This window comes from Eremothecium sinecaudum, chromosome VII (assembly GCF_001548555.1).
Source record: "Eremothecium sinecaudum strain ATCC 58844 chromosome VII, complete sequence".
NCBI lineage: Eukaryota > Fungi > Ascomycota > Saccharomycetes > Saccharomycetales > Saccharomycetaceae > Eremothecium > Eremothecium sinecaudum.
This window is the reverse complement of record NC_030898.1, coordinates 371038-397686: the sequence shown is the minus strand read 5'-3', so window position 1 is coordinate 397686 and position 26649 is coordinate 371038. Positions and strand designations below refer to the sequence as shown.

Genomic DNA, 26649 nt, shown 5'->3' with positions numbered 1-26649 from the left:
TTCTGCCAACATCTGTTATTCTGCAAACTTGCATGATCTAAATTGAATTGAAATTACGTAGGTTGAGGTTTGTTCATTGGTTGATATATACATTTTCCCTTTCCTACGTTACGAACGCAAGGTGTGCTGAAAGAACTCTGGATCTTCTTCTAACGACTCCTTAATAATATCGAGACCACCCTGGAACTCACCGTTAACGTACAACTGAGGGAATGTGGGCCAGTCCGAGAAGCTTTTTAGCCCCTGTCTGACGCTATCGTCCTTTAAAATATCAAAAAAGCCAAAACGCACTTGGTGTTCCCTTAGAATACCCACCATCTGTCTAGAAAAACCACATTTTGGCTCTGAGGGCGTGCCCTTCATGAAAAGCATTACTGGAGCTGCCTTAGTCAGACTCCTTAATCTTTCGTTCAGCTGCTCTTCTGTCTCCTCCTCCGCATCCACATTACTTGAACCGCCAGTAACACCGCCGCTGCTATTCCCGCTCCCGTTGAACTGGTTCAAAGCATTGATAAGCTCCTTAGGGTCCGCTCCAGACAGCTCTTTTAAAATAGTACCTTTTCTAATTAAAACAAAATAAGGAACTGCGGACACCTCAAAAAGCTCGGATATCTCCGTCTGTTCGTCGGCATTAATACTCACAAATAGGACGTCTTTATTAGTAGTTTCCTCGCTCAGGGCAGCAAAGACCTCATTGATTGTTTTACACGGTTCAGCCCAAGTAGTATGGAAATATAAAGTAATCAGCTTAGAATCTGGTTGACCAGTAGTAATCTCAGTAAACTGGTCTTGCGAGATTATTTCAATGACTCCCATTTGATAGCACGTATAATTAGCACTGGTATATCAAGATATGGGCAGCTGCTTCCACTATAAAACACTTCTTCCAACGTGAAACATATTTGTAATGAGGTTTTTCTGTAAAGTAAAGATCAATAAACGAAAGCACATCGATATTACGAGTCACGTGATCCCGGCCGTCGACGGTGATAGTACTCCGGCCCGGTGTGGCTTTTTCTGGACTCGAACCGGTCTCGCACAGAGAAAATCGGCGGCGAACTACTACGCCACGGACGCGACTGCAGCAAGATCGGAGCTGGCCGAAATCCTGTCCATATGACAAGAATTTTGTTGTTTTTCGACCTTTTCTGAATCGCGTCCTCCTTCCGCCCCCCCTATTGTAAAATTATCACCAACCCAAAAACAGAAGTCCTTCAATTAAACAACTCGGTGGCAATTGTAATTTTTTCTTTTTTCTCTTGTTACCTATGTGCGTACTTTTCATTTGAGAATTTTCACAATTAAACTTTTACAACTAAACACACCACAAACCTCGTTCTTATTGGAAAACAAGGAAACCCAACAGTTAAAAAGGTATGTGTTTAGCTGGACCTAAGACTATGAAGATATTGTATTGCTGGTGTATCGTAAATGAATTGATAAATCAAAGCTACGTCTATTAGTGCAATTGGCCCTTCGAAAACTTGCCACCAACCCCTTTAAAATTATATCAGTCATGGCCCCAAGAATCAAGATAAGTAGTACCAAGAAAAGTATTTTTAGTGGGCATAAAGGATGATCAGATTCGCCGGAGATCAACACGGATAGTCTATGTGTGGTTATTATTCAATAACATCGTTGTCTATGCGTGTTGGTTAGCTTCCTCTTGTTTATCGAAATGTTGAATCTAGGTATATGACTTGTTTTTGTGGTGCCCGACTCCAAAAATTTTCGCCTAGACGACACCCGGTGGCAAAAATAAAAATTTAGGTAGGGTAATGGGTCAGGTGAAGTGGCGAAAATGTATTGGACGTTGTTTTGTAGCATGGTGAGGGATGTTACACAAACAGGGGTTGGCTGTTTAGTTGGGTGGCGAGGGAGTAACAATAATTTGAGCGTAGACAAATAATAAATTGAGAAGGAAAATTTTTCCCTTAAGACAAAAAACTGGAGATATTTCATCAGTAGCGACGTTAATCGAAATCGATACAACTGGAAAGGTGGCCTTTAAGGAGTCTTATACTAACAAGAATTTTAGAACATCCCCAAATACCTAACAATTAAAATGTCTTTAAGTCGTGAAGATTCTGTCTATTTGGCAAAGTTGGCTGAACAAGCTGAGCGTTATGAAGAAATGGTTGATAACATGAAAGCTGTTGCCTCGTCCGGCCAGGAACTATCAGTTGAAGAGAGGAATTTGTTATCCGTTGCATACAAAAATGTTATTGGTGCTCGTCGGGCTTCCTGGAGGATTGTTTCTTCTATCGAGCAGAAAGAAGAGGCTAAGGAGAAATCAGAATACCAGGTTAAGTTGATCAGAACGTACCGTTCAAAGATTGAGTCTGAATTGACTAAGATTTGCGATGATATTTTGACTGTGTTGGATACTCACTTAATTCCATCGGCTACTACTGGTGAGTCCAAGGTATTTTACTATAAAATGAAGGGTGACTACCACAGATACCTGGCTGAATTTTCTGCTGGTGATGTTAGAGAAAAGGCCACTAGCTCTTCTTTGGAAGCATACAAATCTGCTTCTGATATTGCTACTACCGAGTTGCCACCAACTCACCCAATTAGATTGGGTTTGGCTTTGAATTTCTCTGTCTTCTACTACGAGATTCAAAACTCTCCAGACAAGGCCTGTCACTTGGCAAAGCAAGCTTTCGACGATGCTATTGCAGAACTAGATACTTTGTCTGAAGAATCTTACAAGGACAGTACCTTGATCATGCAATTGTTGAGAGACAACTTGACCTTGTGGACTTCTGACATGTCTGAAGCTGGTCAAGAGGAGCAACCAACCGAAGCTCAGGAATGAAATGGGTTCATTGAGAAAAGGAGAGGGGTCAGGAGGGTTTTAGCACGCGAAAAGTATGAAGAGAGCGAATAGTACGGGAACTATAAAAAAGGAAGCTAAATGGATGAACATACTGTATCGTGAATTAACTTCTTTTTATTTCTGTTTATCTACCGAATTTAACGTACCTATTTTTTTTTTTTGAATGATGGGCGTTTATCTGAAATAGGGTCCTTTTATTTTTCTTATAATTGTCTTGCATTTCAATAACTCTGCAGATATGTGGATATAAGGACAACAACTATGTCCCAATAATTTTATTTTATTACTAAGTTGTTTTTTATTGTTAAACTACTACTTACTTTAACTATTCTGTTGTCTTGCTCTTGAGGTAGTGGGATATAACAATAAAATGAAATTAATGGCATTCAAGTATCAATACAGAAATTCAAAAGCAGTTTAAGCTCCAGGGGAGGCACTGGGCCACTGTTAATTCATTTCTAATCAAGGGTTGTAATAGTCGAGGAACATTATTCTCGTATGGTTTCAAGAGATATGAATTAAGGTGACAGCACCACTCGCCAGCAAACACAGTTAGCTTGTACGACAATAACCAAGTCTAAAATCGAAAAATCTAATTTGCATTAACCTCGTTATTTCATTAATGTCTGTTCACATTTTTCTTCCTAATCTCCTTTGTCTTCTCGTTGGTTAACATTTAATAAAATGACTGGTTCAATTTTTTTACCTGCTGATGATACTGTCATATCTATCAATTCAATGATTCATATTTGACAACTTTACCGTCCTGCCACAAACTTCCCTTGATTAATTCTAATAAGGCTGTTCCTCATACTTCTAGCATTATTTTTCCCGCTTTCCCAATTATTACTCCGTCCCCTTTTTATATGCTGAACAATATGTATATTTTACACTTATAACTATTATCTACTTCACTGCTCCAGTTTGTTCCATTCAGGGCTATTTAATACCATTTATCGCTTTAATTCACCATTTAATATCTGACACTGGCGCTAGTTTCCGTTTTATTTGTTAATATGACATACTTCATGTATCCCTAATTTTAAGGCTAGAATTCCGAATATGATATAAACGAGTCTTCAGCTAATTTTACTGCAACAGAGTCTGAACTCCGGTCACTGCCATTTTGGTCAAATAGACAGCGCTAGTTAAGCGATAGCTTTAGAAGTCGACTGGGTCTCTTTTTTTCTAGCCGGCATTCTTGAAAAAGTCGTCACTATTTTACTCCTTATAAGCAACTTATTCTTACTTCAACATCACTGTCATTTATAGATAAACAGCACTACTGTTGATTGAAGCTGTAACAAGAAACAAATAAACAATGTCCGACCACGACTCAACCCTAAAGGCTATTCGCATCGCTAACATTGCTGCTGGAGGAGTTTCGTCCCTAGTGTTCGTAACACAGTTATCCTACATTTTTACAAGCTTTATGGAATTCATAAGAGCCATCTTTGGACTAGCCTTTGCAATCCCCTTGGTTTACCTTGAGTTTAAGCCAATTAATGGATTGGCTAGGTTTGCATCCTTTTACTACAGCTACTTAGGTAGGGGTGCCTTGTTTATTCTCCTTTCGTCTTTGATGGTGTTTGAAGGCGCATTGCCTATCATAGCCGTATTTTTGCTATTTATTGGCGGTCTCGTCTTCATTGCGCTGGAGTTTACTGGAACTATTCCAGAACCAGACAACTTCAGGTTCGAAGGTTCTGGATTAACAGTCGGGGGTGATGATGACGAAATAATCTAAGCATTAAAGAGTGTCAGTTTTTAGGATAATTAATGTACAGTATGACATACTCTGCTTGAATCCGCACACGCCATTCGATTATCCTATTTTGTTTACATATATGTAAGGACTAGCAGCATCATCTTTTTATAGTGTAATATCGCCTTTAAATTCAAATTTGTAAAATAACAGTTAACACAAACACGCAAGTACGGTCTAAAAAGTAGTCAAAACACTGCTAATGACACTATTCTACCCACTATAGGTGTTCATAGCTATAATATACCGTGAGCAGTAGTTTAGCGTTCATCACGTGAAGGTTCTTACTTCTTTGTGGTTAAGCGATGTTTACATGGGTCGGGAACAACAACAACTTGAAGCCCAACAACACTGACGCACGACATGGGTTTCTCTGAATGATATTACCCTTGAAGGTACAACTAGTACTCCATAAATGGTATATTAGTTAGTTGCATTTGCATTCGATAACTGCATCAAGGTATTTGCTTTCCATATGGATCCTAAATGGGACCAGCTTAAGCCTGTGGTACTAGATGAATCCGAATTCATCAAGTATTATTATGACCAAATAGCTACTTTAATTAATGTCGAAAAGGACATAAATGACCCAAAATTTAAAGAATTTGTTATACCGAAACACTCATTTACTGCGATACAACTAGCGACTGTGCCGCCTAGTGAGATATCACTGAGCGCGAGATGTGTGTTACTTGGCGGTATTCCAGAGCTGTGGTATACGCAGCATGCCAACCATATTCAAAAGGTGATGTCGAAAATAGTTCCTCGAAGGAATAAGGGTAAGATCCGATATGTGTACCCAGCTCAACAGCCGCGGTATAACAGGAACAGGCATGCACTACGTCCCAAAAAGGGAGGGGTTTCTCCGAAGTCAGCTAGCTATTCACCAGATCAATTGAGCAGTTTAGCGGTAGAGATGCAGGAGAGCGGATTACCGTCCCAGTTGTTAACTAAGAAGACTGATTGCACTACTGGGATTGTGACAGGGGCAGTTAGTACAGGTCAGATAGTTGAAGTGGGAAGCAGGCTGATGTCGCCGGATGAAAAAGCACCCTTTGAAATATGTACTAACAACCTACAAAATCTTAACCTGGCTTATGCAAACTCATGCCAGCCTAACAATATCCTTGCTATACCACCTAAGGCGAATTCCGTCCCAACAGTAAAGTTTGACACAGCAAACTCACCTTTGCAATATACAGATGATATTATGAATTTGCTTCTTCGACTGAAGTATGCAGGTTCAGGTGCATCTACTGTGAACGGTGACGGTACATCTGTCTATTGCTCTGCCGAAGATTGCTTAAATCCAACTCCCGATGATAAAGATAAGAGCACCAGTACAGAAGTACTATCGCACAGTTCTTCTGTGCTAACCAAAGAAACATCTCATGCTAATGAAGGAGAGAAATCTCGAAGACTGAAAAACGATCTTATGCTCGATTATATTAGAGATAATGAAGCCTTGACCAGGCACAGCAGTAAAACCTCTGTTGTGAAGTTTGATTTAGTGACTGGCAAGCAAGGCGAGAAAGCAACAGACAGATCACCTGAGGTGGAATTAAAGTTGTTAAAACCTGAGCCTGAAAAGCTACCAATCCCCAAGGCACAGGAAGTCTTATCATCCTGCCTGACGTGGGACGAACCCTTGAAAGGATCTTGTGGGATAAGTAACCGTGCTAAAAGACTCTTTAGTTATGAATGGAATCAGGTTAAGTCAATTGAGTCAGACTTTAAGAATAAGTACTTTAGTCGCTATAGAAGGGGACAGGTTGTGAAAATGGAAAAAATGCTAGTTCTAGTGAAATCTGCTGTCTCAGTAACATACCCTCCGACAACATTTTCTGATGTGGAACCAATTGATACAAGGGTATACGGCCGGTGGAAAGAATACATTGTAGCCGCTCGTGCTACTGGAAATCCAGAATTTCCAATTTATATCCAGTTCTTTGATAAGAGGAATGCCCTGAAGATTGAGAAGTGTAGAAATGCTGCAAAATCCATGGATTTTACGTTAACGGAATCGTGCTCGGTTGGATTCTACAATTACTTGGATCGAACAATATATATTTTAAAACCTGATGACAAGTTGGAGAGAGATGCCAAGGAGGGTACGCTAAATGAAAAAGGCCAAGCCTATAAGCCATTGAAAATATACATACTTCGGTGTAGTACTATAAAGTCATCCGGTAAATGGTTTACGTTTCTAAAGGAATCTGTTGGTGTAAAAATTATTCCAGATGCTGTCGACATACGAATCCCTCAAATGAAGTTGTCCTTATCCATATCGCTTCCAGTCCACGCTTTACAAGAGATGCGAGAAAAAGCATCACAGGAAGAGTATGAGCTACGGATATTGCAATTACCAAATGGATACAGAGTTGTTCCGAATCCTATATTACGGTATATGGGCTTAGTGATTAGAGATATGTTATTGGATGCGGGATACAAGGATGTTGTCAAGCAGTGGGAGAGCGAAAATATACCAATGGGATTTGGTTGGAAGAGATATGATATGCTAGAATGGATCCTGGGTGATCAGATTGATGCATTATACGGATCATTATTCTTAACTTCATCTCATATCCTAGAATATCGTCCGATGGTAGGTTATCCCAGAAAGGTCACGTTAGGGAACGGCGTTGAAATGAAAGAGCCGGCACCTATTGAAGGGTTCCTTGCCATATGCTTACCTAGAAACCAAGATAGGTTAAAAGACCCATTTACAAATCGTTATATTAAGCTAAAATACATGTTTACTTGTAATGGGGTACTCTTTTATACTCGAGCTATGAAAGGTATGCCTCCCCTACCGACACTTAACATGAGTGGTATGAACGGTAAGACGTTTAGGCTGAATAATCTACAGGAAATCGTGGAAAGTATTTCCGACATATATGAACATAACCCCTATCCGCTTGATTCAAACAATCACATAAGTTGGTTAAATAGCGAATTACAAGCAGAAGAGTTCGATGAACTTGATGACTTTGCATTGCAATCTGCAAGAAGGAGACTTACCCAAATAATACAATCAGAATGTGCCATAGATCTCACGCAAGTGGAAACCATCAGCACACTAGATGTAAAAGAGGCGTGCGGCATTGCTAAATCGATTAATCTTTGGAATACCTCTAATAATGACTTTTGGAACATCGAGCAGTCATTAGATGAAACGGTGAAGTCTATCATTGTTATAAATATGAAAAGCGGCTCGTCAATGAAACTTCTCGCTCCAAGTGTGAACGCTGCTAATGAGTGGATCAAAAGGCTCAACGATCTATCCCTATACTGGACTTACCGCCTACAAAAGGACCAGGAAGTCATGTGGGAAACAAAAATGGTGAACTTGAAGATGTTAAGGATACAAGAGCAAAACGAATACAATATTTTAGGAAATACTCCTAAATGGGTTACAGAACGGGGGGTAGCCAATGACGCTATCTATAATATAAGCTCACATGCAGTATTAAGACCGCTAATCCTCCAGGGGATATTATGCCAAAAACCTCGTAAGCACTCTGTTTTCAAGAAGTGTTACGTCGTTCTTATCCATGGATATATCATTCTTTTTGAATGTTCAAAACGGTCTTTTACGGGGAGCGCTTATGTTAAGGTTGGGTATTCACACCATGCCACAGTTCCTATAGAAGACTGCTATATCTATTCCGGAAATATAACATCGCATGATTTATTAGGAAGAGACCGTGAGTTCAACAGTTTGAACCCTGGAAACAAAGCGTTACCCAGGGTCTATCTGGATGGCTGGAAGTCTTTAGAAGATGAACCATATCGATGCTTCACACTATGGTTTGGCACAAAGAACACCCATTCAAAGAGTTGTAAATTACCCAAAAAACCGAACCCTGCTCTGGGCCCCGATAATTCAAACCAACTCCTCGATGACGCTTTAGATTATCAAGACCAACTTTCTATTTCAGAAATTGCAAAAATACCTGCTGAACATGTACAACTGATAAACAGGGTATGCTTGACTGGTAAGTCGATGGTATTTATGGCAAGATCAAGACAAGAAAGGGACCTTTGGGTATATAAAATTCATTGCGAATTAGAAAGGATCAAGCATGGTGGAGAATATAATGATTATAAGTAATTTTTAAAGCGATAAAACGGCATCAATTTAACTATTATTTGCCTTATGAGAATATCAAAACATTGATAGTTGATACTAAGTAAAACATCAATGTGTGCGCTTTAAGGTTGTATCTCAATTGTCCACAGTGTGCTATACGAGACCCGTAGTCCTATTTATATAAATAGTTATGAGAGTGATGCAAGATTTTAGAAACTATTGGTGCTACCGTAAAGCTTAGTTATGATTATTAATGGGACCAGCGTCATAACGTGATATATCTGTTTTACTATCGTCCTAAGGAGTAAAAGTGTCAAGTCAAATTCTTATTAGCATTGTGTTACTAATATTCAAATGCGTACCTATAAGTATTCGTAGTTCGTTACTGGATTACTTTTCGAACTAGTTGGTGTCGCAACAGTTGTCATGACCTCATTCAGCGCATTATCCAAGTCATTGAATAGAATTGACCAACCCCGATTCGCAGCAGCATTATCAATAGGTTCATGTGGTAGAGGAATAGATGATGGGCGGGACTTAAGACTCCAATGAGAATGTTCTGAAGTGGTAGTAATTAGCCCTTGAGATTCCCGATGTGCTATGCTGAGACTAGGAATACCTGAATTATCAATAAGCTGCTGTTCCAAAGGTGAAACATCGGTCTCAGTTGTCGGTGTTATGTTGTGATCTTCGTATTCTTTTTCTGTGAGGTAATCATCATCGTCTTCATAATCATCTCCATCAGAATATTCTTGCTCAAATGTTATATTGAATGAGTAACACAAGACTTCCAGTACATCAGCCCAACCACCAGTTTCAACGAGTTCATAAACTTTATCAGAGTAGTCGGTATTTAGATAACCGACTTTAACCTTCAACTCATTAGGATTTCTTTTCCCATTATTGCAAAATGCCGAGTAATCCATTAATAGGGCAGACTTACAGGATTCCATTGAAGAATTCGATAATATTGCGACTGCTATATTGTCCATTTTTTTATTTCCGTACAACTGATGGTACAAATCGTTAGGGTTGAATACTTTATTGGATGAATTATTGTCCAATATAGAGTTTAAGTTCGTCAAGACGGTTTGAGCATATTCCTTCAATGAAGTGGCGGTTACCAGAAGTCCATTTCTGTCCACTAGACACACTTTGGCTGATTCAAACTTCCATAACACAGCATTAATTGTATTAAGCATGGTCTTTAAGTCTGTATCACGTAACTTAGTTTGGTCAATTTGGAATATAATGCACAATTGGTCCGGTTGTCTTCTTTTTAAAGACAAAATCGAGCTTATGTTTGTCTTCATGGTTCCAATAGTGGCATGCTTCTCACTATTGCCATAATACATACTTCGCCGTACAATGACACTGTCATGCAGTCCACCTGTCAAAGTTTTTATATTGTTGTAACGAGGGCCACAATCGGCCAATAATTCCGCAGAATAGGGCAGAGTGGAGGTAAAAGAGGATGAATAAAACGTAAGATCCGGATTTAAGAACGCTGTGATCCATTTTTCCAGAACTTGGGTTGAGTTAGACACCGAGCATTCCCTCAAGAATAAAACCCCACCTTTAATTGACAGCTTCAGGATTGACGAGTTTGGAGTGTCAATCTTAAATTGAGATAATAGATAGGTACTAACAGTCTTAAACTTCAAACCTATGATAGTATTTGGCGGCAATTCTTCAATTGAGCCTACTACGAGCTTATCTTCAAAAAGGTAACATATTACTTCCTCATAATCACCAGTATCAGAGGTTCTCGATATTTCCATTTTATCAACAAGTCTCAACAGGCCAAATTCAGAATCAACTTTCCATTCAGGAAAGTTAACTGTTAAAGACTGAACAAAATACGTCCTTTTTAAAGCCAAAGCTATCTGCGATTGCTCCCCTGTCTCATTTAGTCTCATAGTTGATATCAACGATGAAGTCTCAGCAGACACAAGACTGGAAATACGATGGTTTCCCTTTGGCTTTCTATCAGATATACCTTGAGCCATAAAAGGACTACCAAGCGGCTTATATTGATGCTGCTGTTCTTTATTGACCAGTGGAAGTTTCGCAGAGGCTTCTGTAGGGAAGGTTTTACTGCGACTAAGCAGGTAATTCGAAATTAAAGCATCACGCAGCGACTCATCTTTCGGTATACATTTACTTTCAATGGATTTGCTGCTGCAAGCCATACAGCTTGGGAAAACTGAATAGATATTATCATTACCGTACATTCCAGAGGAAGACAAATCCACAGTATCATCTAGCGAAACTAAAAGGCAGTTTTCATGACATGAATGGTCGCACTCAAGAGTTATAATACGTTCCGCATATGACCTAGTGGAGACGGACTCATCACAAACGCAACACTTAGCCTTCACAATCGATTTCTTGGATGAGGACATAAAATCCGTACTTCTTTGAGGTCCTAACACTGGAGAAAACCCCTTTCCCCCAGAACTAGAAGATCGATACTGTTCCTCAAGTTGAAATCTTGGAGGTGTTGGTATAGATGTTGAACGTTGAGGAAAATCTGGCCCAGGTGAGGCTGTAACCGTCAAAGCAGGCGAGGAATATTCTGGACTCAAGTATGGAATGCCGCCGTTACTATTGTTTCCTCGACGTTTCTTCAAGTTCAGTCGTTCTGTCCAACGTTTCCCACTTCTAGGAGTAGGATATGGTGCAGGGGATGAACCGCTGGAAAAGAACACAGTTTTGGTCGAAGGGGTGCTAGGCGCTGCATTCTGTACAGAAGCACCCAGATTCGTTATCATCGAAAGGGACATATCCTTAGATGCAAACATTTGATACTACTTTAACACAGGATTCTTGCAGATGTCTCTTGGTAGTAGAGTTTATGAGTTTACCCCTCATGAAATACCAAAGGTGGAGACAAGATATAATATCTGCTACCCATCGTGAGCAGTCATCCACTGTGTTTCATTTTTTAATCTATTTTCATTTGCGTGAAAGACAATTCTTACATCATACCAAAGGAGATGTAATTTTTCACATAGGTAGGTGATCTTCTTTGCAGCACCTGTGTGTAGGTTATTCTGTTGTCTAGGTGATTTAAAAACACAATATCAGTTTTAGGAAATTTGATTACAACGGATACAGGACGGCCTTTAAACCATTTTAATAGATAATTGAGGACGCAGTTATGATATTAAACGCAGCGTTTTTAGTTTGCATATGTTAAAAGACTGTGAGCTATAGATCATTGAATATAGAGTTGTAAAAAATAGATCAATAGATGAAAATGAAACCGATTAGCATCCGTAGACCCATTCCATCAGGACTGAGAATAAGCCGACGAGGTATAGGACTCAAATATTTAGAAAGGAGAGAGAAATATATGAGAACCGAAATAACTCGACAAAAATGTTGCCTATTTGTGCTTGCAAATGCAGGAGAGTAGCAGAAAAGGCAAATTCTATAGCTTTCCTCGTAATTGTTTATTTGTACTTGTTAGTTGTTGACCCGCAAGTTTATTTTCGGTTAATAGTGACTGACAAGGTTAAATTTGTTACCCATAGGCCAGTTTAGGAACAGAGGTTTTATCAATAGTCTATCTGTTCCTTTTAGGAGTGAGCATAAGCTGTAACGAGAAAAAAAAAATTTTGAGAGAAATAGTGAACCAATAGGAATCACCTAGTCTCTGAAAGCGAACCCTTGCTTTTTAAAGTCCCAGGTGTCGTCGGAGATTCTACCCCTCAAAGTAGGAGTTTCGAATCCTGGAACATAAACGTCCTCAAACAAAATAGACATCTTAGCTTCTGGAGCTGGAGAAGCATCGGCTAATTCCACTTGCTCGTCAACGTACTTTCTAGCAGCCTTGTCGTAAGCTTTAATTTCTGCTTCAGTAGCAATGCCCAATTCCAACAAATGCATCTTTAATCCCGCAATTGGGTCATTCTTAGATCTCATGTGCTGGATTTCATCTCTGGTACGGTAAGTAGTACCTGGATCAGACATAGAGTGACCACCGTATCTGTAGGTTTCGTATTCCAAAACAAGTGGTCCCTTGCCAGAGACGCACCATTCCTTGGCGAACTTGGAGGCCTGGTAGACAGACAAGATATCCATACCGTTAACCTTCAAACCTGGAATATATTGACCACGCTTGAAGTACTCGGTCATTGCAGAGGAACGAGCTGCAGAGGTACCCATACCATACTTGTTGTTTTCACAGGCAAATATACATGGTAAGTTCCACAACTTGGCCATGTTGTAAGCCTCGAAAACTTGACCTTGGTTGGATGCACCATCACCGTATAGGGCAAAGGTACATGCATCCTCGTTTTTGTATTGGTGGGCAAATGAAAGACCAGCACCCAATGGGACCTGGGCACCAACGATACCGTTACCACCGTAGAACCCTTCAACGTACATGTGCATGGAACCTCCCTTACCATAGGAAACACCGGAACGTCTACCCATCAATTCCGCCAAAACGGCCTGGACAGAAGAGCCTCTCATGTATGTGAAACCGTGACATCTATAAGAAGTAATAACGGTGTCACGTTTAGTAATAGCATTTTCAATACCGACAGCAATGGCTTCTTGTCCAACAGACAAATGACAGAACCCACGAATTTTTTTCGCCTTGTACAAAGCATCACAGGCCATTTCCATACGTCTAATGACAATCATATCTTTGTACATTTGCAACAAAGCACCCTTGCTCACCTTGTAATTCAAATCTGGAACATCCAACATGTAACCCTCGAAAGATGAAGCAGGCAATTCAATCTCAACTATTTCTTCCAAATCTTTAGCATCACTAGTTGATTCGGCCATAACACTTCTAGTACTAGAAATATTACGGCGTAAAACACCAACTGGAGCCCTGTAAGCTGCTTGTCTACTAATATATCCTAGCATTGGTATCAATAAATATTGTGGGAGGCAAAAAAGGGAAAGCTTACTGTACTATTTTTATGACAAAAAACAAAATACCTCTGATTTTCTTCAGAAATACTACCAATAACTACCACAGTACTGTCAATTGCTTACACCTTCTATAGAGTCTTTAGAGACAGTTAGATTAATGTTTGAAAAAGGTAATGGTAATGCTTGTAAATAACTCAAGGTAAGCGACATCAAAATTTGACAGCGGTGCGGCGCTTGCAAGATCAGATATATTCCGGGTAACCCCTTTCATGTCCGGAAGAGGAACATTATTAAATTTCTGTCCGGATTAGGTGCTGTTGAAAAATTTTCGAGCTTAAGCGATGAGATGAGATGAGGTAGCCATTAGTACTTGGATTTGAAGAGACGTGAAGCAGACTGCATAGTGTGTATTAACGATATAAAAGGGTGCAGGAGCTGAAATGGCGTTGCAAATCTCAAGTGAAGATACACAGGTGTTATTGAAGGACAAAAATGTACTAGTAGACCAAAATTTGGACAAATATCGTACTGCGGGCCAAATCACACAGACCGCATTGAAGTATTTGGTAGGTCTTATTAATGATTCATATCATTTAAAGAAAACTGAACGTCGGTGGAAGATTTCTGAGCTTTGTGCGCTAACAGATTCTTTTATGGAACAGTGTTTAAAGGATGTATTTGCGAACAAGGTGAATGAAAAGGGTATTGCACACCCAACTACTATTGATATCGATGAGATTGCACAGGGATGGGCTCCAGAATTACTTGATGAGGAGGCTTTACCCGGTATGAACCAGAACGAAGAGCGCTCGCGCAGTGTGATTCTAGGAGAGTTCCAGGAGGGGGATATTTTGAAGATTACTGTTGGCTGTCATGTTGATGGTTATACTGCGCATTTGTCCCACACCCTTGTGGTTTATCCAACAGTCGAAGACCCGGTCACGCAGCAGCTAGTTGCAGCCGGTCCCCTATTGGGATCCAAAGCAGATGCTATTGCAGCGGCACATATCGTCATTGAAAGTGTTTCCAACCTATTGGCGTGTGCTTTGGCTCCTGAAAAGCTACCAGCTGTATTTTCGGAACGTCAAGTTACTGGAAGTGCTATCAGGACGGTTGTTGACACCATTGCAAAGGCTTACAGCTGTGCTGTTGTACCAGGATCCCGTGTGCGTCGTGTTAGAAGATTTTTGGCCGGTCAGAATGAGGGTATTGTAGCCGAGAGGGATGTGAAAGGTGTCCATTGGACAGAATCCCACCAGGAGGCACAGCTTCTTGCTGCTTCAGTTGAGTCCACTGAGCTGTTGCACAAGCCAGCAGCTTCCAAGCATATAAATGAGAGTGCTATTGCAACTGACGACTTTGTAGTCTTGCCAGGTGAAGTGTTTTTGATTGACATAAGAATGGCTCCTCTTTCTGATCTTCCTCGTGGTTTGGTTACCCTCCAAGACGTTGACCAGTTCAGCGGTAAATCACACCGTAAGAACGACCTTGTTGCTCGTCCTGCGATTGTCTGCCGAGACTTTGCTAAGCAACATACTTTGAAACTTAAATCATCTAGGCAGTTACTGCATAAGTTGGAATCCAGAGGAGTATACCCTACCAAACTATCGCATGTTGCGTCTACTTTCCCTCTCGACGTTAACGCCCCAGATTTTGAAGCTCTACGTCGTGAACTAAAGACATTGCGCTTCAGTCTTGCAGAGATTTCTAACAACTACCTAGCCACCGAAAAGCCTGTTCAAATATGTAAACTAGTCCCATGGAAGGCCATCCTAAACACTGCCAACCCAACAGGTGCTCACGGTGTTGACGCTGTTAACCCAGCACTCCCAGGTTACGAAGTTCCACTTCCACAGCTAGGAATATCATCTCTGAAGCTCAAATCTCTCCTAAAAGAAGGTATTGAGGTTCCTGTTGCCCGTGAAGCTATAACTGTAACTCTATGTAGTGCAGATGTTTGTGCCTCAGGAAAGCCCGAGCTATTGAAACTCAATGGTGGTTCTACTGCTAAACCTAGCTGGGTTCAATCAAAGTTCGAATTGGACAGCTCCAGCGCCATGGTACAAGCTATTTTCCAATTAGCTGAGTTAGCTAAGGACAAGAGATTCGGTTTAGCCATTAGAGAAACTCAACCTTGGAAAACCAAGACTGATACGGATGTTGCCATGGAATAGGCCGCTAGTTTATTTACAGTTCTGGTGTCCATCAACATCTAAATGTATAATAGTACTATCTGAGCATATATAGCCAGTGTCAATAGAGAGATTGTTAATTCAAGACTTGGGCGGCAAATTTCTAGATAAAGGATGGGTGAGGATTATTTGTAAACAAAACTAAATATACTAGGTTATCATAACTAACAGTGACTTATATTGAAGCTTTAAGAAGAAATGTTGGCTACTGAGACGGTATCAGGTATACATAATAGTATTATTAGTGTGGATGAGTTACAGAATTATGGGGTTAATGCTTCTGATTTACAGAAGTTAAAAGCAAGTGGTATATTCGCTGTAAACGTATGTTGGTGATCTTTCATTAGATATATATCGCTGTGCAATTCTTATGGTACTGACGATTTATTTAAGACGGCTTGAAAAAGAGTGTGTTTATGTGATTGGAGAAAAAGGAATTACTGAATCAGAAGATTAAAATGTTTATGTATTTAGATTGCTCTTAACGCAGATTTACCTGATCCTGCATACCTCTATTATCTAAATGTCATAGCTAAATCTCTCTGGCATCACAACTGGAGCAATTAATGTCCAACTGTACAGGATATAGCACATCCATGCACTAATGATTTTCGCCCAGGAATAGAAATAAGTCCTTCCGACTGGAATAAAGTCCCCAACATCATCTTGAGTGATATTTGTCGTTAGTAAAATCGCAATCCACTGGGTAGCGACAAAAAAAGTGTAGTGGAATAATGAATAACTGTATTTCGTTGAATAGTGTTCTTCATCAGCCGCTACATCATCATCAAAGTCATCGTTGCTCTGCGCCCATGGATGACTATACAATACACTTTCAGGTAGTGAACCTTCTTGTACAGCTTCCCGTAGAACTTCTCGCCTTATTTGACTTCTAGACCCACCAGCACCACTATATGTTAATTCATCATCGCCATTTAAGCTAACGGCACCACTACTACCTCCGTGGAATGCGGGATTAGCTGCGGCTCTGGTGGTTGTGTATGCGATTGCGATAAATGTAAAAATGGATCCAAGAATGGCAGACGCCCTGCGGGTACCACTGGATCTGACTAAAGGATTACATTGTCTGTCATCAGGCTCAGATGCCATTGCACTTAGTGTTAAGTAGGTGCAATACATCGTGACCATAGAACTTTGAGCAAGTCCGCTCCTCGGATTGAATTCCTGCACACTAGGGTATATCGAGGCACCAGTAGTAAAAATTATCATTACTATATTAACAACAGCAGCGACTATGTTCATAGTACATCCATTGTGACAGAACATTAAGAGCATGATGTTAATCATAACAAAGCTCACTGCATACATTAACACTGTCCCGTATATTAGGAATCTTTGCCAAAATTTGGAATGTTCATCTTCTTCCTCCACATGTCGGATACAAGTCTCCGCCCATTCGTGTGCAAAGTCAACAAGTAGTACCAAACCTATCAATATAAACTGTGCTGCCCATGGAACACTCACATATTTTGAAAATACTACGTAGAACCCATTTGGTATGTAAAACGCGAGTATCACAAAAAGTAAATATATTATTGATTTCACCCACCAATAGCTATTCTGTAACATAGCTCTGGGGTCCCTTGTAGACCTTACACCTAATAGTGTAAAACATAAAAGTAAATGCATCGCACCTAGTGCAAAGTTTAATCTGTGGACTGTAAAGAACCCACATTCTCCTGTAGCTGTGCATGTCTTCGACGGCCACAGTATTGATTTATTTGCAGATATTGCTATCCATGATATTAGTGAGTTAATTAGAAGACCGACTGCATATAATATTCTTACAGCAATAGAGGATGAAGCCCCACTCACTGAACTAAATATACTGCTGATAGCTGTAGAACAACACGAGCCCAAAAACGACGAAATAAACGATGCACCGAGACTTACAGGTAGCGATACTAACACTCCCATACTTTATAGATAATGTTCTTCTTCTAGTTATCCTTTTAGTCCATTTGCGCGTACCGAAGTAGATGATTATTTGATGATATTTAAGTCTTCCCGGATTTATATTTTAGAGGGTTAAAAGTCAATATCCCAATGTTACCACAGGAATTTAATTAAATGATCATAGAGATTACTAATGGAAGTACCAGTTGTTGCTCAAATTGGTCATAAATGGTGCTGTTGTGGTCGTGCAGGTGATGTTGATCCTATTGATGTTAGAGATATGCCTTCTGGCTGGCTAGATGATGACTTCGCTATATATAACTTAATGAGAAATTGGATTCGCGACGTAATAATGGGAGACCCATATAGGCTTAAGGTTGTTATTATAGAGAATATTCTGCTGGATTTACCAAGGAAGCGTAGATTATGCCAGGTGTTGCTAAATAGGTTAAAGGTCAATAGTGTTGTATTTTTACCCGACGTGCTTATGAGTTGTGTGGCAAGTGGTGTTTCCAATGCCCTAGTCGTGGATATTGGATGGGAGAATACTTTAGTAGCACCTGTCATAGATTTAAGGATATTAGAAAATTATATGGGCATTAGTACAGTCGCTTCGAGGCACCTGGCGGATGAGCTATGTGCAAAATTTGGTGTCTTAGACGGAGAACAGACTTTAAAGCAACTCAGGATTGAGTCAGATATCGAATTGAACGATATGAGAATTGATTGGATAAAGATTCAAGAGTTGTTAGACAATGCTTGTGGAATAGAGGTTCAAAATGGGGAATACGATATCGACGATCATGCAATATTACCATTAGTTGATAAAGTAGTTAAGAAATTACCAGTAGATGTGAAGGCTGAAGTACTGAAAAATATTGTTATAATAGGTGGCATATCAAATGCGGATGGCTTTAAGCAGCGACTCATTACGAGTCTGAAAAAGGAGTATCCCAATGCTAGAGCTCTTCAGACTCTTAGTACATGGCAAGGTGGAAGTATTTACACTTTCCATGCTCTAATGCAACAGGATCTAGACTTAATGGAAGTCAAAAAAGACTTGTTCGAGAAGAATGGGATAGTGCCAGACTGGCACCTGCAAAAATTTATGTGATCAACCGCTTATTACTAGCGCTATATATGTGACTAGAACTAGCTAAGATAGCCATTAAATGATGCAGTTGTAGTGCACCTATGTATAAAATCCTCTAATACCTCGTCACCTGGTTCAGTTTCATCTTGATCGCTTTCAGAACTACCGTCACCATCATAGCTCTTGTCACATGTATCTTGATCTAATAAAGACCATGGATGTAGTCGATACCAGTTCTTCTCATCCTTCAAAGCAAAATATCCCGACCTATCTACGCCAAACATCTTGTACAATACACGGTCATACCAGCGGACCATGTCTGCCCTCTCATTCAACTCCAATTCCTTCCTAAATGGTGGTAGATCGCTACCCGTTAATTCCGAGTATAAAATTGCTAGACATTTCTTCTCACAATCTTCTTCAACATCAATAGGATAAGCTGGGTTTTGAGACTCACGTAACGGGCCAATGTCAAATCCAAGTTGGGGTGTACCTAGAATGGCTAGATTAAGAACAGCAGTATCCGGCAATAGCTTCTGACTGTCGTACTTCTTTGGGCTTTTTATTAGACGGGCTTCTAACATAGATGATCCTTCAAACAAAGATCTATCAATTCTTGGATATATAGAGGGAGTTGGAGTAAGATCAGGTAGCAGGTAAGGTCTAGCTGGAATGACATGGGGGAGTAAAACCGGGCGTTTTGGGGGCTGCATGATGAAAGAAGTAGACGTCCTATCGTAATTCCTGGTGACCAAAGGGTCCGGTTTTCTTAAATAACTAACTAAATCTTCGGTTCTCTCATCCAAAACTACTTTACCTATCTTTGGCAGCACTGATCTCACGGGTTTCACGGGTTTCACGGGTTTCACGGGTTTCTCACAATTTGGAGAGCGAAGAATAGAGTACGGTTTTTGTTGTGGAACATTACCAAGTGGATTTATGGTTGGCGAATTTAAAGTATTAAACTTCAAATTGCGGGGTGTGGGAATCCCTAAAACCTGATTGTAATTCTCGTCCACATTAGTAGCCATGTTAGAAGGTTTTTATTGCTGTTTCTCTCTTAACTTAGGCTTATTGGACTAAATTTAAGCAGAACGAAAGTGGTAATCTTTGACAAACGACGATATCACCTAGTTTTTGTATTACTGAGTTTTTGACGATATTTCCACAAAGCAGATTCACTCATGCCGATGTTGTCGTTACGACGTCGGTATTGTATTGGCTTATATCATTTACTTGGGTGGAATGGTATCAGAGATCAAAATACCTTCAATGCATTCCTGTAGACGTCTCTGTTCATCTGCCAACTTTTCACATGTTTCTTTCTGTATAGTAGCCCTTTGCGACAACTGTTCTATAAGGTCACATAACCGCCTATCTGTTTCCAACGTACCAACACAGCAATTAGATATATCTTTAAGATTCAACTCATTGTTATCTTGAAAAAAATTGCTATCAGTAGTGTCGAGACACATTAACGAACAATGTTTTCTCTACGAACCGCTAGGATGGTTTGTTGCTTGTTAGGTTATTGTTAATTAAAGTTTCCTTTAGTTCTTGTTTTCTCCTTTTTCATTAAGAAAAAAATGGTTCCTAGCGGGATCGAACCGCTGATCCCCGCGTTATTAGCACGGTGCCTTAACCAACTGGGCCAAGGAACCAATTGATGTGTATCACATTTCACTATGAACCTTTGTTTGCACAGAGAGGAGTGCCGTTTAACTAATCTGTCAATTAACTGTGCTCCGGTTGACATAAAGTCTAAATAATTTTGTGGACTAACCATCATTGATCTTTACGAACGTGTAAAATGACATCACGTGATACAAATAGCCCTGATGAATTACGTAATCAGAGACATTGTTAATTTCTAGAATCTTCTAGTACAGTCACGTGTGGAAAAGAAGATTGAGAAGGTACTCGAACATTCTTCCCCGTAGTTTTACTCAGCGTCAGTACATGAGTGTTACTAAACATGGGCAATACCGAAGCATATATAAACCCAAGTTGGAAATTGGTTTAATTGATAATGTCTTTTTTAATTGTTCTCTCACATCAAGAAAACACTTCAGTTAGACTTAAAACAAATATTAGATTCAGGAACAATGTTTACCTTCCGCAATTCCCCATGCATGACAGAACAATACGGCTACCCACTCCAGTTTAGGAGCATTGTCGCGGAGCCTAGAACTTACCAAAAAATCTATCTGGCACCAACTCCAAGAATAAATTATGATGTTGATGAGACACCAAATAATTACGTGATTACCCTAAAGAAGTCGGTCCCTCAGAACTTGGTTTATCAGGCAATTCAAGAACATGTAATGCAATTCAGAGAATCCTACAGACCACGCTGCGAACTGGTTTCGGATTTCTTTGGCAACAGATACTATGTTCAAGAAAGCGTAAGCGAAGAACAACTTTTACGCGAAGCTATGGAAAACATCGACATGGAGCGTATAGGAAAGGAATTGGCAAGGGACGCCTTTGAGAATTATTATGTAAGCTTAGATGACGGTGGGCGCCAATTGAGGATTGAGAGCCAGCAAGACAGATTTGCGGGCGGTTTTGAATTGACACATCCATGTCACGAGGCATTCGCTTATTTGCTAGAAATGACTGAAGACTGCAACGCCACAATGAAGATTGTATTGAACAAAATCAGAACTCCAGAGTACGTCAGAATTCCTGTCAACATACAGTACATTCCGGTCCGTGAGGAACTCCAGAGGGAGCCAATTGTCCGTACCAAGAATGTGCTAAGCGGTAACAACAGAGATGCTCCAAAAACCATAAGGATAACACCAAAACAGATAAACCACTCAACTAAAAGCGCTGATGCTACTACTCCAAGAATTATAAGGATAAAGCCCGCTCATGGTGATGACAAAGACAAGAAGCTGACAAACTCATCCAGGGAAGAAAATGTTTCAGCAACTCAACATAGTAAGGACGCTGACACCGAAATACGTCAAGAACAGCCAGAACAGACAGAATTAAAAGAATCACAACCAGGGGCATCGGAAAAACAAGAACAAACTACGGATGAATGTGCATTAGTAAGTGATTCGGAATCAGAATCTGCATCAAAATCCTCCTCGAGGTCACATTCCGTAACACTAGAAAATGTTGACGACGAGGAAATACAGAGGTGGCGCGCCTCCATGAAGGAGATGCCAAGTTTTAGCGCTGTGGTTGAGAACAATTCTAGATGAGTCTCTTGAACAGGTGGAACTGATCAATTTGCACTGTTTTTTACCCTTTTCTACATCAAGGTTATGTGTATATTAGTGTATAATCGGCAATAGTTAATAAATCGGTTTTAATCTTTTATCAACCTAACAATTTTTTCTGTAAATGTGTTTGGAATAATTTGTGCTCATTCTGCTGCCCATTCTGCATCACTGATGATCATTTTGATCATCTTTCAATCTGTTATTACGGTTTGAGACATCTTTAATCTGTTATTACAGTTGGGACAGGCCCTTCTAACTGACTTAACAGTGTACGGGTAGCATCTTATTTGTCTCCTCTCTTTGTACGAGATTGACAATGAAGTTACTGTAACTTACAAATTAATAATATAAGAGGTTACTTACTAAATTAAGGGATTTTCTTACTTTTTTCGGTCATTTAACAAAGATAGGAAAAAAAGTGTGGGATATTGTTAACGGAATTTTAATAAATTTTTAATGCATTGTGTGGGTTTGGTTTTAAGTCAGATTAGTACGAGCTTTCTGTGAAGACGTGAAATCAGGCCGTGTGACGTAGTTTTACACAGTCTAGGCTTTAAAATTAACCGTCGCAAATGATGATAAAACTTCAGCTCCACCCTACTAAAAGCCTCATAATCGCTCTAAAATACATCATATAATAAAGAGCTGCCAGTTACAAAGTAACTCTTATCCACCCTCATTTTGCAACTTCATTACATTAGTTTCCAAACAGCTAGAACGGTTAAGAATGTTAGCAGTTAACGACAGTTCCATTTGGGAACGGGCTTCCAAATTTGATACCATCTACAGTAGGTTCACTGAACTAATGTATAAACATTGCCTGGCAGTAAATGAAATATTTCTATACTTTTATGGTGACCCAAACTATAGTTCAGATGAATCGGCAAAGGCTTCTCTTTATCGCGTGTATAATGTGATGGTAAGTACCCTCAATAAGGGCAATAAGTTGGTATTTGTGGGGTGTGGCAAATCCTATCGCATAGTTGCAAAAACTGTCTCAACGTACCAGTCATTAGGGTTATCTTGTGCGATAATTCATCCTACAGACGCCTTACACGGTGACTTGGGGATTATTTCTAATGGGGATGCGCTTATTCTGTGCTCTACCAGCGGGGAAACCGAGGAAATTCTCAATCTTGTTAACTATACTAGGCATTCAGGTCTCTTTCCAGATAGTGAGTTTATCGCTGTGACAGGATCTGCCGACTGTTCCCTTACTAGAGTCACCAACCACACCCTCCTTATTCACCAGCCATCGTACCTGCGCGAACGCGCCGTCCAGCAAGGATTGAGCGCTCCATCAATCTCCACAACGCTAATGCTCCTTACTCTTGATTGTCTTGGCATTGCTATAACAGACAAAGGCACTATCGCTTCTCTTCAGGCAAGAAAAGCGGCCTTTGAGCTCAGACATCCTAGTGGAGGCATTGGGTTGTCCATTCGAAACCAGCCAGTGACCCCGGAACATTCACCAACCGATCATAAGGAACATGAAACGACCACAGCAGAATACTTCTCCACAGACTCACTTTCGGAGTTCCTTGAGAAGCTGGTATGCAATGATTATGTTCGTATAGGCTCAAAGATTTATACTACAGTATACTTGCAACGCTGTTATGCACGCTGTAAAGATACGGGTATCCCATGGCAAGAAATGGTTCAAAACCTTCAGCAGTTTGAGGCCTAGTCCTATAGAAGTAAGTATTCGAGGACGAAATGAATAGCAGATTAATAGATTTTATGTAAAGAACTCTGGGTATTAATCATAGATTATGAGTATAAGAGGTATGTATCCCCTCGTAGAAAGGTACATCACGTGTAAGGTTATGTAATCACTCACGATTCTATTTTTATTTTGAATGAGGTTTCTTCTTGACGAGTACTTGAATATCTCCTTCAGACTAGTTTAAAAAAATTTCCGTAAGGATAGCAATACAATCCAGCTACTTAAACCCTAAATACTGTCCAATTTAAGCTTACGGATAGGACTGACGATACTAGAAGAGAGAGACTTATTGATTGAACAACCAATATAAGACCTAGGTTTTTTTGTTTTGATTTCTTAAATTTCTTTCTTTTTGACTACTTTTAAATTGGTTGCTTAAAAAATCACTCAATATACTGATATTGGAAGAATTAACCAAGCTTTAAGGTCTTATACCAGGTACTTTATTTGCTTTAGCGGTTTAAAGTAACTGAACTATAACTTTCTTATTTGGTTTCTCGGTTTGCTAGTTGAGTGTTGCGAAAAAGTACTCTTTGGAAATGAAGCCTAGAGCGTCAAACAAAAGCGATCAAAAAGATCGTATTGGAAACGAGGATGTGCGAAATGCAGCTCAAAATCCATTTCTTGATAATAACGCATGGAACGAGGGTAATTACAATCCTCCGCCTATAGGAAGCTCTGATATTGATCGTGTTGCTGAATCGGACTACCGCGGATATTACTCTAGACACCAACAAGGGGCAGCACAGAGCAGTAGAACTGGGCCTCAAGTTCCTCAACAGAACTCAGGAATCAGTGCAGGGCAAATTGTGCCGCCAAGCAGGCATCCTAAGAGACAGCAACCACAGCATTCCGGTCGTTCTATGACCTCTATGCCAGGGGTTGCTTACGATAGGTATCCAGTTAGTTCGAGGGTTACATCTATGGTTGGTATGAGCCAAGCGCTAGGTATTAACGGTGGCGAAAGACATGGTGCTCATCATGGCCAGGGAACAGCCTCGGGTTCGTCGGGATCTGAGGACGTATCGATGCTTTCGTTAGAATCTTCCAATCCATTTATTGGTGATCATGATTTTTCTCCTTTCGGAGGCTACCCAGCGTCCTCTTTTCCGTTATTGCTCAGCGAGAAAGAGGACGACGACTACTTGCATAATCCAGATCCTGAAGAGGAGGCGCGTTTGGACAAAAGGCGGTTTCTGTTGGACTTTAAGCATATGGACCATCGTTCCGCTGGAGGCTTAGCGGGTTTATGTGCAATGTTTTTGGGCGCTATTGTCGTTTTTATCGTTATACCTGTTCTAACTTATACAGGTGCTGTCGATCATGGTAAGGCAAATTTGGCGGAGCTGCTTACCGAGTATGAATACCCTCAACTGTCTGCCATAAGGATGGCTCTAGTTGATCCCGATACTCCTGCTAATGCAAATAAATGGAAGGCCCTCGATGGTAGTGATTGGGAATTGGTCTTTAGCGACGAATTTAACGCTATTGGTAGGACTTTCTATGACGGTGATGACCAATTTTGGACCGCGGCGGATATGCACTATGACGCTACAAAGGATTTAGAATGGTATTCCCCTGATGCAGCTACAACTACCGATGGTGTATTAAAGCTAAGGTTGGATGCATACAAAACCCACGATCTATACTACAGGTCAGGTATGTTGCAATCCTGGAACAAGCTATGTTTTACCCAGGGTGCCATAGAGATTTCAGCCAACCTTCCCGGTTATGGTATATTTCAAGGTGTTTGGCCAGGTTTGTGGACATTAGGTAATTTGGCTAGACCAGGTTATTTGGCCAGTGCCGAAGGTGTGTGGCCATATTCCTACGAGTCTTGTGATGCAGGTATTACTCCTAACCAGTCGTCTACTGATGGTATTTCTTATTTGCCAGGCCAAAGATTAAGTGCTTGTACCTGTGATGGTGAAGATCATCCTAATCAAGGTGTTGGTAGAGGTGCTCCTGAAATTGATATTCTCGAAGGAACTGTCGATGCAAAACTTGGGATTGGTGTTGTCTCGCAGTCATTGCAAGTTGCACCATTTGACGTTTGGTACATTCCAGATTATGAGTTCATTGAGATTTACAACATATCTATTACCCAGATGAACACATATTGTGGAGGTCCTTTCCAACAGGCTGTTTCTGCTGTGTCTACTTTGAACCCAGATTGGTATGAATTTGGTCCAACTGCCGGTCTGTACCAATCATACGCTTTCGAATATTTGAACGATAAGGATAATGGTTATATCTCTTGGTTAGTGGGTAGAGAAAGAACGCACACAATGTACTCTACAGCTTTACATCCAAACGGTAATGTCGATTGGAGACCAATTAGTAAAGAGCCCATGTCAATTATTATGAATTTGGGTTTCTCTACAAACTGGGTGTATATTGATTGGACACACCTTTACTTCCCTATGGTTATGTCGGTTGATTACGTCAGGATATATCAACCTCCAGGCGCTAAGAGTATCACTTGTGATCCACCTGACCACCCAACATACCAATACATTCAAGATCATTTGAACGCGTATACGAATGCAAATCTGACATCTTGGGCAGATGCTGGTTACACTTTCCCAAAGAATATACTAACCGGCAAATGTGTGTCATCAAAATTTAAGAAGAATAATTAAGTCGCATAGTGGTTGATTCCAAGTTAACATGCTATAATTCAATTGTAGCCGGATTCTAAACTAAAAATTAGCATTTTATACGCCATCCTTTCAAGTTCAATATAATAGCGGAGGCTTGAGTGTAAAAAAAAAAATTGCCATAGACATTGATACAAGTTAATTTTTACTACGCTAAAAACTGCAGAAAAATGTGAGCAAATTGTATATACAAATCGTTCCTATTATGTTTGGTCTTACAAGGGTATCT

General features: G+C 40.2%; 14 protein-coding genes and 1 non-coding gene across 15 annotated transcripts; 9 read left to right on the top strand and 6 right to left on the bottom strand.

The window, feature by feature from the left end:
• Positions 1 to 108: 108 nt before the first annotated feature.
• Positions 109 to 816, bottom strand: GRX3 (monothiol glutaredoxin GRX3; the record flags this gene model as incomplete). The annotated part of the gene is made up of 1 exon (XM_018133644.1): positions 109 to 816. One exon carries the CDS (start codon positions 814 to 816, stop codon positions 109 to 111), a length of 708 nt encoding a protein of 235 aa, XP_017989193.1.
• A 1249-nt stretch (positions 817 to 2065) lies between these two features.
• BMH2 (14-3-3 family protein BMH2) lies at positions 2066 to 2821 on the top strand (the record flags this gene model as incomplete). Its single annotated transcript, XM_018133645.1, has 1 exon — positions 2066 to 2821. One exon carries the CDS (start codon positions 2066 to 2068, stop codon positions 2819 to 2821), a length of 756 nt encoding a protein of 251 aa, XP_017989192.1.
• A 1342-nt stretch (positions 2822 to 4163) lies between these two features.
• TVP15 (Tvp15p) lies at positions 4164 to 4589 on the top strand (the record flags this gene model as incomplete). Its single annotated transcript, XM_018133646.1, has 1 exon — positions 4164 to 4589. One exon carries the CDS (start codon positions 4164 to 4166, stop codon positions 4587 to 4589), a length of 426 nt encoding a protein of 141 aa, XP_017989191.1.
• Positions 4590 to 5082: 493 nt separating this feature from the next.
• Positions 5083 to 8721, top strand: SPO71 (Spo71p; the record flags this gene model as incomplete). Its single annotated transcript, XM_018133647.1, has 1 exon — positions 5083 to 8721. The coding sequence occupies one exon, from the start codon at positions 5083 to 5085 to the stop codon at positions 8719 to 8721; it is 3639 nt and encodes a 1212-aa protein (XP_017989190.1).
• A 341-nt stretch (positions 8722 to 9062) lies between these two features.
• STE5 (Ste5p) lies at positions 9063 to 11504 on the bottom strand (the record flags this gene model as incomplete). Its single annotated transcript, XM_018133648.1, has 1 exon — positions 9063 to 11504. One exon carries the CDS (start codon positions 11502 to 11504, stop codon positions 9063 to 9065), a length of 2442 nt encoding a protein of 813 aa, XP_017989189.1.
• An 850-nt stretch (positions 11505 to 12354) lies between these two features.
• PDA1 (pyruvate dehydrogenase (acetyl-transferring) subunit E1 alpha) lies at positions 12355 to 13587 on the bottom strand (the record flags this gene model as incomplete). Its single annotated transcript, XM_018133649.1, has 1 exon — positions 12355 to 13587. One exon carries the CDS (start codon positions 13585 to 13587, stop codon positions 12355 to 12357), a length of 1233 nt encoding a protein of 410 aa, XP_017989188.1.
• A 449-nt stretch (positions 13588 to 14036) lies between these two features.
• ARX1 (putative hydrolase) lies at positions 14037 to 15770 on the top strand (the record flags this gene model as incomplete). Its single annotated transcript, XM_018133650.1, has 1 exon — positions 14037 to 15770. One exon carries the CDS (start codon positions 14037 to 14039, stop codon positions 15768 to 15770), a length of 1734 nt encoding a protein of 577 aa, XP_017989187.1.
• Positions 15771 to 15986: 216 nt separating this feature from the next.
• DMC1 (recombinase DMC1) lies at positions 15987 to 16190 on the top strand (the record flags this gene model as incomplete). The annotated part of the gene is made up of 2 exons (XM_018133651.1): positions 15987 to 16112; positions 16182 to 16190. 2 exons carry the CDS (start codon positions 15987 to 15989, stop codon positions 16188 to 16190), a joined length of 135 nt encoding a protein of 44 aa, XP_017989186.1.
• Positions 16191 to 16307: 117 nt separating this feature from the next.
• On the bottom strand, positions 16308 to 17726 carry TMS1 (Tms1p; the record flags this gene model as incomplete). The annotated part of the gene is made up of 1 exon (XM_018133652.1): positions 16308 to 17726. One exon carries the CDS (start codon positions 17724 to 17726, stop codon positions 16308 to 16310), a length of 1419 nt encoding a protein of 472 aa, XP_017989185.1.
• A 172-nt stretch (positions 17727 to 17898) lies between these two features.
• ARP10 (Arp10p) lies at positions 17899 to 18819 on the top strand (the record flags this gene model as incomplete). The annotated part of the gene is made up of 1 exon (XM_018133653.1): positions 17899 to 18819. One exon carries the CDS (start codon positions 17899 to 17901, stop codon positions 18817 to 18819), a length of 921 nt encoding a protein of 306 aa, XP_017989184.1.
• Positions 18820 to 18857: 38 nt separating this feature from the next.
• Positions 18858 to 19829, bottom strand: ISC10 (Isc10p; the record flags this gene model as incomplete). The annotated part of the gene is made up of 1 exon (XM_018133654.1): positions 18858 to 19829. One exon carries the CDS (start codon positions 19827 to 19829, stop codon positions 18858 to 18860), a length of 972 nt encoding a protein of 323 aa, XP_017989183.1.
• A 556-nt stretch (positions 19830 to 20385) lies between these two features.
• Positions 20386 to 20459, bottom strand: AW171_hschr74210. Its single transcript has one exon. It is a non-coding gene; the product is annotated as a tRNA-Ile (tRNA).
• A 444-nt stretch (positions 20460 to 20903) lies between these two features.
• On the top strand, positions 20904 to 22013 carry AW171_hschr74209 (HGL154Cp; the record flags this gene model as incomplete). The annotated part of the gene is made up of 1 exon (XM_018133655.1): positions 20904 to 22013. One exon carries the CDS (start codon positions 20904 to 20906, stop codon positions 22011 to 22013), a length of 1110 nt encoding a protein of 369 aa, XP_017989182.1.
• Positions 22014 to 22761: 748 nt separating this feature from the next.
• AW171_hschr74208 (HGL155Cp) lies at positions 22762 to 23721 on the top strand (the record flags this gene model as incomplete). Its single annotated transcript, XM_018133656.1, has 1 exon — positions 22762 to 23721. One exon carries the CDS (start codon positions 22762 to 22764, stop codon positions 23719 to 23721), a length of 960 nt encoding a protein of 319 aa, XP_017989181.1.
• Positions 23722 to 24299: 578 nt separating this feature from the next.
• KRE6 (beta-glucan synthesis-associated protein KRE6) lies at positions 24300 to 26402 on the top strand (the record flags this gene model as incomplete). Its single annotated transcript, XM_018133657.1, has 1 exon — positions 24300 to 26402. The coding sequence occupies one exon, from the start codon at positions 24300 to 24302 to the stop codon at positions 26400 to 26402; it is 2103 nt and encodes a 700-aa protein (XP_017989180.1).
• Between the last annotated feature and the right edge of the window lie 247 nt (positions 26403 to 26649).